The sequence below is a fragment of the Perca fluviatilis genome, chromosome 16, assembly GCF_010015445.1.
Source record: "Perca fluviatilis chromosome 16, GENO_Pfluv_1.0, whole genome shotgun sequence".
Taxonomy (NCBI): domain Eukaryota; kingdom Metazoa; phylum Chordata; class Actinopteri; order Perciformes; family Percidae; genus Perca; species Perca fluviatilis.
The window spans coordinates 1,215,238-1,225,949 of NC_053127.1; the positions used below are offsets into that span (position 1 = coordinate 1,215,238).

At 40.8% G+C, this 10,712-nt stretch overlaps 1 protein-coding gene across 1 annotated transcript in view; it reads right to left on the bottom strand.

Moving 5' to 3' along the window:
- Positions 1-7,610: 7,610 nt before the first annotated feature.
- The window catches only part of nipal4 (NIPA like domain containing 4), a 20,317-nt gene continuing 17,215 nt past the window's right edge, over positions 7,611-10,712 (bottom strand). Inside the window, exons 8-10 of the mRNA XM_039777785.1 lie at positions 9,790-9,885; positions 9,164-9,363; positions 7,611-8,615 (exon numbers count right to left, since the gene is read on the bottom strand). Of these exons, the coding sequence (XP_039633719.1) occupies positions 8,430-8,615; positions 9,164-9,363; positions 9,790-9,885 (482 nt within the window). The 3' untranslated portion in view covers positions 7,611-8,429. The remainder of the gene's footprint in view (positions 8,616-9,163; positions 9,364-9,789; positions 9,886-10,712) is intronic.

Sequence of the window (10,712 nt, forward strand, 5' to 3'; positions counted from 1 at the left end):
ACTATAAATCGTCAAAATCTCATGCCGATGTTCTAGTTTTTTAAACAAAAAGACAAAGAGACTAATTAATGTGTTAATACAAAGAATATTTATTATAATCAGTTCACAGATATGAGTACAAACGGAAACTTCACCCTTCTGAACTAAGAGGTTCTGCTTCAAAGTGAAGTTTAAACAGACTGAAATGTCCAGGCTCACTCCCCCACCTAATGATTCATTTATTTCTGCATGTATTTATTTATTTAACGAGACTTTAAGTCGTGTTTCGTCGTTCCACAGTCCGGAACCCGCCAGACTCCCTTTAGGAAACCTGTGATTTAAACTTCAGCAGGCTGTGACAGTCCGCTCCGTTTAGTCCTGGATCTGATTCTCCCGGGCTTCCCTTCCCTCCAGCGGGCCCAGCAATACGGCCTGGGTCTCGCGCTGCGTGGTGTCGGTTTTGGCTCCCAGGAATGGGCAGTGAGCTCCAGGTCCTGCAGCTGCAGACGGACTCAGCTGCCCCTCGCCAGCTCGAACCGGCCGCGACCGTTGAATACGTTTCCTGCGGGCCTCCGGGCCGTCATATAAAAACTCCAAACACCGACCACACGAAAAAGTCACCATAAACTTCATTCACGCCATATACTACTCACAACAACACAAACATGATCGGCCACCAAAAACACCTCATCACTTCCGTATGTGGTACATTCCCTTCCGTGAAGAATCTGTCATTTGTAAATTTGTTTCGGGACTGGTAAAAGTGTTTTGCATCTTGTTAATTTGTTTTCTAAAATGTAAATTTGTTTTCGAAAATGTAAATTTGTTTTCGAAAATGTTATTTTGTTTTCCAAAATGTAAATTTGTTTTCTAAAATGTAAATTTTTTTCGAAAATGTTATTTTGTTTTCCAAAATGTAAATTTGTTTTCTAAAATGTTATTTTGTTTTCCAAAATGTAAATTTGTTTTCTAAAATGTTATTTTGTTTTCCAAAATGTAAATTTGTTTTCCAAAATGTAAATTTGTTTTCTAAAATGTAAATTTGTTTTCTAAAATGTTATTTTGTTTTCCAAAATGTAAATTTGTTTTCTAAAATGTTATTTTGTTTTCCAAAATGTAAATTTGTTTTCCAAAATGTTATTTTGTTTTCCAAAATGTAAATTTGTTTTCCAAAATGTAAAAGTGTTTCATTCTTTGTAATGTTGCATTGCACTTCCCGGCCACCGTAATGACTAGCACAGAAGTCCAACAACAGACAACCAATCAAGTTAAGATCAGGGAGGCCGTTCCGCCCAATCACGCCTCTCCATGTGTCTCCATCATTGCCCACGTGTGCGTTGAAGTCCCCCAGCAGAAATATGCTCTACGCAGGACTCCACTCAACGTCTCCAAGAAGGCCAAATTTAAAGTTAAAACCTCCGGACACTTTTGTCAAGAAATTATAGTGTATGTTTAGTTTTCGTATTAAAATTTTTATTTTTCATTTGTTTATGATGTTATGTGTATGTATTATTGCATTGCCACAGTTACAAGTGAGTTGTAAGGACCTCAGGAAGAATAGCACCTGCAATGCAGGAGCTAATGAGGATCCTAAATAAACAAACACACACTCTTGTCACTTTTCCCGAAGTTCTTTGTCGTTTTTTTGGGACATTTTTGTTGTTGTTTTGACCAAGTTTTTGAAGCTTTCTCTGACATCTTTTGTCACTTTTTCCAATGTCTGAGCTTATGTCTTATTCTGCGTGTTCTGCAATCAATTTTTTTTCTCTCCAAATGCTATAAAATTGAATAAAACACCCAAATTCAATGAAAGTAGTGAACTGATCAGTTATTTAACTCAGGGCTCTTCAACAGGGGGTCCGGGACCCCCAGGGGGTCCTCAGAGTCAATGCGGGGGGGCCTGCAAATTATTGTTAATTGTTGTGTTGTTAAGTTTTTTCAAAAATTTAAAAGTCTTAACATGAATCTAACATATTATTAGCAAATATAACTCCCCTCTGATGACAAGCTTACTGGCCTATAGGTATAGTCACTAAGGCCATCCACAGATACAGTACACATGGTTTATAAAATCACAGCAACACTTATTAGGCTATTTTAATAGCTTAGTATTTATATGCATAAATGGCATGTATAGAGGCTTTAGGCCGCCTTACTTAATATTATGCAATATATGCAGTAGGGGGTCCCTACTCTATCTTTCTCTCAGTTAAGGGGTCCTTGGCTTAAAAAACGTTGAAAACCCCTGATTTAACTTATCAAGAGCATTGTAGGGAACCATCAATGTTATTTTCTTCGACATTTTGGTTGAAAGAAACCCAAATTTCTGATGTGGAAACTTTGTGAAAATGGGTCAAATTTGACCTGAAGACAACAGGACTTGGTTAAAGGTGCTCTGAAGATGTTTTCGGCTCTCATCTGAGAGAAACAGAAAAATGGCTAGCTGTTAGCCAATCAGAGCAAAGCAGCTTAGCTCGTTGAATATTAATGAGAACTGGCACAAATCGAGCTGAGTCTTCCTGTAGGCTTTACCGCGCTAGAATGGCTTGAAACAAGGTACATCACCACAAAGTCATGAAGTATGTGTGGCACCTTTAACCATATCATGAAAAGACAGAATGGGATTGCTGGAGTTTGGAAATGTGTGTGTGAATGTTGAGCTCCTGTCCCGTCTCGTGTTGTCTCACAGTGACACTCAGTGGACGTCTGGAGAACTGCAGCAGAATCAGAAAATAATGATTTCTTATCACGTCAATAACACTGGAGCTGGTTTAGGCCAGCACGTTCAGAATGTGATACAAACTAATTACATGTGTCTGCTATTAAATGGTGCACACACACACACACACACACACACACACACACACACACACACACACACACACACACACACACACACACACACACACACACACACATACACAGAGACACACACACAGACACACACACACACACACACACAAACACACACACACACACACACAGACACAACACACAGAGACAAAACACACACACACACACACACACAAAACACACACACACACAGAGACACACACACACACACACACACACACACACACACACACACACAGACACAGACACACACACACACACACAACACACAACACAACACACACACACACACAGACACAACACACACACACACACACACACACACACACACAGACACACACACACACACACACACACACAGACACACAGACACACATGCACACACACACACTACACTCATTGTTGTTGGAAACATTGGAACAAATGTCTGTTTTATTCTTCTATGTATAGAACTTGTTTGTCTCGTGTGTGTTGTTGTGTTTTACATATTTTGAAACTGATATGGATCTGTGTGTGTGTATGTGTTTTTGTATGTGTGTATGTGTTTGTGTGTGTGTTTGTGTGTGTGTGTATGTGTTTGTGTATGTGTGTTTGTGTGTGTGTGTGTGTGTGTGTGTGTGTGTGTGTGTGTGTGTGTGTGTGTGTGTGTGTGTGTGTGTGTGTGTGTGTGTGTGTGCGTGTGTAGAATAGAATAGAACTGATTAAAGAAATCAAACTGGTTTGACCAGAAGAAGAGAAGGCTGTGTGGTTAGAGCAGAGAACAGCACCACACAAGGGACAAAGAGACAAAGAGGGACACGAGTTGATCTGTCTCCCCCCCCCCACTAAAAACACACACACACACACACACACACACACACACACACACACACACACACACACACACACACACACACACACACACATTTATTAATAAGGGAAATAATTCCACTAATTAACCCTGACAAGGCACACCTGTGAAGGTAAAACCATTTCAGGTGACTACCTCATGAAGCTCATTGAGAGAACACCAAGGGTTTGCAGAGTTATCAAAAAAAGCAAAGGGTGGCTACTTTGAAGAATCTAAAATATAAGACATGTTTTCACTTATTTCACATTTTTTGTTAATTACATAATTCCATATGTGTTCATTCATAGTTTCGATGCCTTCAGTGAGAATCTACAATGTAAATAGTCATGAAAATAAAGAAACACATTGAATGAGAAGGTGTGTCCAAACTTTTGGCCTGTACTGTGTATATATATATACACAGTCCCCTCCAAGAATATTGGAACGGCAAGGCACATTCCTTTGTTTCTGTTGTTCCCTGAAGACATTTGGGTTTAAGATCTAAAGATGAGTATGAGACAAGAGTTCAGAATGTCAGCTGTTATTTCCTGGTATATGGTAAACAACAGTTTAACCCATTTTCAAGTGAGCAAAAGTATTGGAACATGTGACTGACAGATGTTTCTTGTTGCCCAGGCGTTGCCTTCTAGGTTCATTGTTCAAACATTAAATAGCTCTTCATGACTAGTCTATGTTTTCATCCTTGGTTTAACCCTATAAAGACTGCATTTCTTGTTAAAGACGATAAACCAACATGAAGACCAGAGAGCTGTCTATGGGAGAAAAGCAAGCCATTTTTACACTGAGAAAAGAAGGGAAATGGACCTGAGCCATTGGACAAACATTGGGCAATGTCCTGAAAAAGAAGGAAACTACTGGTGTACAGAGCAACAGACGTCCAACAGGTCGGCCAAGGACAACAACAGTAGTTGATGACAGAAATATTGTGAGAGCTGTGAAGAAAACCCCCAAAACATCAGTAAGTGACATCACCAAGGACCTCCACAGTGCAGGGGTGAAGGTATCCCAATCCACCGTTGGAGGAAGACTCAGAGAGCAGAAATATAGAGGCCATACCACAAGATGCAAACCACTCATCAGCAGTAAGAATCAGAAGGCCAGATCTGAATTTGCAAAGAAGAACAGAGATGAGCCGCATAAAGGTGTGTAACACAATCTTATGGACTGATGAGACCAAGTTTATCTTCTACCAAAGTGATAGAAAGGCCAAAGTGTGGAGAAAGAAAGGAACTGCTCATGATCTGAAGCATACAAGCTCATCTGTGAAGCATGGTGGAGGTAATGTCATGGCTTGGGCGTGCATGGCTGCTTCTGGAACTGGCTCGTTCCTATTTATTGATGATGTAACTGATGATGGTAGCAGCAGAATTAATTCAGAAGTGTACAGAAACATTTTGTCTGCCAATTTATGGAGAAATAAATTGAAACTAATCAGGAGGAAGTTTATCATGCAGCAGGACAATGACCCAAAGCACACTGCCAACAAAACACAGGACTTCATCAGGGGGAAAAAGTGGAAGGTTTTAGACTGGCCAAGTCAATCAGCTGACCTTAACCCAACAGAGCATGCATTTCACCTCCTGAAGAGGAGACCCCCCCTGAAAAACAAACACAAACTGAAAGAAGCTGCGGTAAAAGCCTGGAATAGCATCACAAATGAAGAATGCAAAAGTTTGGTGATGTCGATGGGTCGATTGAGGCAGTTATTGCAAGCAAGGGTTATGCCCCCAAATGTTAACAGTTATTTACTTTAAGATTATTTGTTCCAATACTTTTGCTCACCTAAAAATGCAGTGGTCTAATACAAACAGTGATACAGTATGTCCTGAGTTGTTTAACACATCTAGATGTAAATACCAGGAAATAACAGCTGACATTCTGAACTCTTGTCTCATACTCATCTTTAGATCTTAAACCCAAATGTCTTCAGGGAACAACAGAAACAGACGAATGTGCCTTGCCGTTCCAATACTTTTGGAGGGGACTGTATATATATATATATATATATATATATATATATATATATATATATATATAAAAAAAATAATATATAATTATATGAGTACGATATACTGCTGGATTATAAATAAAAAATCATATAATCACATTTATTTAGGTCAGTATTGCAATGAGTATTATGTAACAAGATTACTTGTTGAGATTTAGAAAGTTGTTGCATTTATTGAAGTTAAAAAAAGAAACAGTGAAACAAATCAACAGTTAAAACACCTTCGACTGAGACATTCCCCCTCATACTCTTCATTCCCAACACCAGACTAAACTAGCCTTTACTGCTAAACCTAACGAGCAAAATCAGCCTTTTAATCCATCACACTGGGCCGGTGCACATGAGCCAAAATCACTTTAAAGGTGCCCTCTGAGTCCCTTCATGACCTCACTTCTGTTGACATTCAAAGTAAATACCAAACAAAACAGAGCAAGCTCACCCCTCCCCCCATGTTTCCGTAAACCACCCCCTCCCCTAACCATCTTGTCGGTGATTGGCTGGAATGTTGGTTGTTGTATTTTGGTGCACAGCCTGTGCCCCTAGTGTCTGTTTGACGCTTACGAGCCCTGTGTTGTCTCCTGAGACCGGGCTTTTTCACGGTGTGTTCAGGGGCCAGGCAGCTAGCGGATCAAGGAGAGATGACTACCATTTGAGACAAAAATTTAATTGCGCTGAGACCATGCAGGAACTCATAGTGCACCTTTAATATTAGTGAAACCATGCAGGAACTCATAGAGCACCTTTAATATTAGTGAAACCATGCAGGAACTCATAGAGCACCTTTAATATTAGTGAAACCATGCAGGAACTCATAGTGCACCTTTAATATTAGTGAGACCATGCAGGAACTCATAGTGCACCTTTAATATTAGTGAGACCATGCAGGGACTCATAGAGCACCTTTAATATTAGTGAAACCATGCAGGAACTCATAGGGCACCTTTAATATTAGTGAAACCATGCAGGAACTCATAGTGCACCTTTAATATTAGTGAGACCATGCAGGAACTCATAGTGCACCTTTAATATTAGTGAGACCATGCAGGGACTCATAGTGCACCTTTAATATTAGTGAGACCATGCAGGAACTCATAGAGCACCTTTAATATTAGTGAAACCATGCAGGAACTCATAGTGCACCTTTAATATTAGTGAAACCATGCAGGAACTCATAGTGCACCTTTAATATTAGTGAAACCATGCAGGAACTCATAGTGCACCTTTAATATTAGTGAAACCATGCAGGAACTCATAGTGCACCTTTAATATTAGTGAAACCATGCAGGAACTCATAGTGCACCTTTAATATTAGTGAAACCATGCAGGAACTCATAGTGCACCTTTAATATTAGTGAAACCATGCAGGAACTCATAGTGCACCTTTAATATTAGTGAAACCATGCAGGAACTCATAGGGCACCTTTAATATTTGATTAATTTCACAGCCTCACTTCAGTCTCCAAACAAATGCCTTTTAGATTCCCAGATGTCTGTTTGGAACTTGTAAACGTTAGCAAGATGTTCACAAACGTGACATGTTTTTCATATATTTATAAATGTACGTAACGTAGTTACAGATAGTTTATTTATTTGTGAAACTTATTTGTGCATTTGCAGATCAGTTTTCTGTCTTTTTGCAAAATTAGTTTGGTGTTTTATATTCACAGTTTACACATTTACAGCCTGATGTCTGTCTGTCTGTAATAACTTCATCAAATCCTTCAGTAACAACACACTTCAGAGCTGATAAACTCACACACACACACACACACACACACAGACAGACACACACACACACACAGAGAGTCACACACACACACACACACACACACACACACACACACACACACACACACACACACACACAGACACACACATGCACAGTCATACATACACACACACACACACGCACAGACACACACACACACACACACACACACACACACACACACACACACACAGAGACACACACACACACACACACCCTAAAAACATGAATTTAAGAAGACCCTCTGAGGGTTAAACTGTGCGATGAGTTCAGAATAACTTCCATCGGAGAGACGTGATGAATAAATCAAACTTATGAAATATATATTTAAGGTGCGTCTGCTCTCGGGTTACGCTGCAGGTGACCTCACATTATTTATTTAAACTGATCTCTGTTCAGTTTACAGGGGCTGGAAGTCACATGATGATCAGCTGGATTAACGCTGTTGGTTTGGGGTTTCAGCCTTTAAATCCTGGATTACATCTAAAATACTGTATTATAAAAGACGCTTATTAAAGGGTAACTCTAGTATTTTACACCCTGGACCCTATTTGTCCATGTTTCTTTTTTACATGGAGTCTGGTGGAGATATGCTGGCTCTATACACACTAAAAGTCCTGATTATTTACATGGAGTCTGGTGGAGATATGCTGGCTCTATACACACTAAAAGTCCTGATTATTTACATGGAGTCTGGTGGAGATATGCTGGCTCTATACACGCTAAAAGTCCTGATTATGTACATGGAGTCTGGTTGAACTAAACCCTCAGAATAAAAGGCATAAAAAACGCCAGAAATAAGCGGCAAAAACATTGAAAAGTTCACATTTCTGGGAAATTAAAAACCTGTGTCCTTCCTCTCTCAGCTGATGATGAGGAAAATACGACAAAAACTTTAGAAAAAGGCAAAAAAAACTCAGGAAAAGGTGATTAAAAAGGTCTCAGCTGATGATGAAGACTTCATCTCTCTCTCAGCTGATGATGAAGACTCTGGGCCCTTCCTCTCTCATCGGAGGCAGACTTTCTATCACCATGTTGTCCACCAGTGTGTATTTGTCCTCTTTCCTTCCTGCCGCGTGTCCATTGGCTGGAACCTTGGGAAGCCCCTCCTGCTCCACCCGTGGAGCCAGCTGATTGGTCAGCTGCTTCAACGTCACCTGAAACACACCAGTTTCATTCTGGTATCAGATCGTGGCGTCTCAACACCAAAAACTAAACACGACAGCCTCCACTCTGCTGCTTTCAGCCTCTAACCAGGGATGCACCGAAACCAGGATTGGGCTTCGGCTAAATATTGGGCTTTTTGTCCCCTTTTGCTTTTTTTTGTCGCTTTTTGTCAATGTTTTGTTACTTTTTGTCACTTTTTGTCACTTTTTGTCATTTTCTGTCAACTTTATGTCACTTTTTGTCGCTTTTTGTCAACGTTTTCTCGCTTTTTGTTACTTTTTGTTACTTTTTGTCACTTTTGTCACTTTGTCATTTTCTGTCAACTTTTTGTCACTTTTTGTCAACGTTTTGTCGCTTTTTGTTACTTTTTGTCACTTTTTGTCAGTTTTGACATTTTCTGTCAACTTTTTGATGTTTTTTGCCCCCTATATGTCAACTTTTGGCGCATTCTGTGGCTGTATTCGATACGTACGCTCCAGATAAAAGGCATTTTACGGTGAAAAGTCCAGAGGCTTTGGCCTTCAGGTGACAAACGTACCTGTAGGTCTCTGAAGAGTTGCAGCATGGCCACGCCCACCACGATGACCAGGAAGGAGGCCAGCGCGGCGACCACGTCGGGGACCGACATGTTGTTCCACTCCTGGAAGAGGACCACGGAGGTGAGCAGCACCACGGAGGTGGTTTGGTAAGTGGGCAAAAACGCGAAAAGCGGAAGGAAGTGGAAGAGGAGTTTAAAAAGTTATTGTATTCTAATAAAAAAAAAAAAAAACACAAACACACACACACACACACACACACACACACACACACACACACAGAGGGGGGGGGGAGGGGGGAGGGGGGGGGGGGGGAGGGGGGGGTAAGAGGGGGGGTTGAGTTTTTTAGAGACACACACACACACACACACACACACACACACACACACACACACACACACACACACACACACACACACACACACACACACACACAGACACACACAGGTGATAATGTCCCTTCAGTAAAAGTTAAATGGATACTGGGAATCTACTTGCTCACCAAAACATGTATTTATAAAGTGGCTGATGAAGCTGTGGACGCCGAGGACAGTAATCTCACTGTTGGGTTAAAACGGGAGAAAGACAAAAGGACAGACTGGGTCGGAGAATAAGAGGAGGATGAAATGATGCTCACAGCTCACCTGTGTTACTATGGAGACGATGAGAGTGACGAGCAGGATCCAGGTGAGAGGACGACCCAGCACTGAGACATCAGAAAACACTACAGAGACACAGAGACAGAGAGAGAGAGACACACAGAGACACAGAGACACAGAGAGAGAGAGACACACAGAGACAGAGAGAGAGAGCACACAGAGACACAGAGAGAGAGACAGAGACAGAGACAGAGACAGAGACAGAGAGAGATAGAGACAGAGAGATAGAGACAGAGACACAGAGAGACAGAGAAAGAGAGAGAGAGAGACAGAGAGACAGAGTACAGAGAGAGAGAGAGACACAGAGAGAGACACAAAGAATTACAGATGAATTGATAAGAAAGAAATCAAAGTTTGGATTTCTTCTTTGTTTCTGTTTGTGTATTTTAAATTCCCTGAATGACCATTTGAGGCTTCTTTCCTCTGTTCATGTAGTGTATGTCCTTCATATCTTCATGATACTAAGTAAGGTAAAGACTGTGTGACAGTGTTGTGTGTCTCACCGTTTGTTGTGGAGAAGTCAAACAGATTGTGGAGTCAGAATATGAATATACATTTATTTTAACCCCTTAGCATTAATGTTGCTTTCTCTCTTTTCTAACGTGTAAAGACTCAGTGTTGTGTTGTGTTGTGTTGTGTTGCGTTGTGTTGCGTTGTGTTGTGTTGTGTTGCGTTGTGTTGTGTTGTGTTGTGTTGTGTTGTGTTGTGTTGCGTTGCGTTGCGTTGTGTTGCGTTGTGTTGCGTTGCGTTGCGTTGCGTTGCGTTGCGTTGTGTTGCGTTGCGTTGCGTTGCGTTGTGTTGTATTCGTGTATTGTGTTGTGTTGTGTTGTGTTGTGTTGTGTTGTGTTGCGTTGTGTTGTGTTGCGTTGCGTTGCGTTGCGTTGCGTTGCGT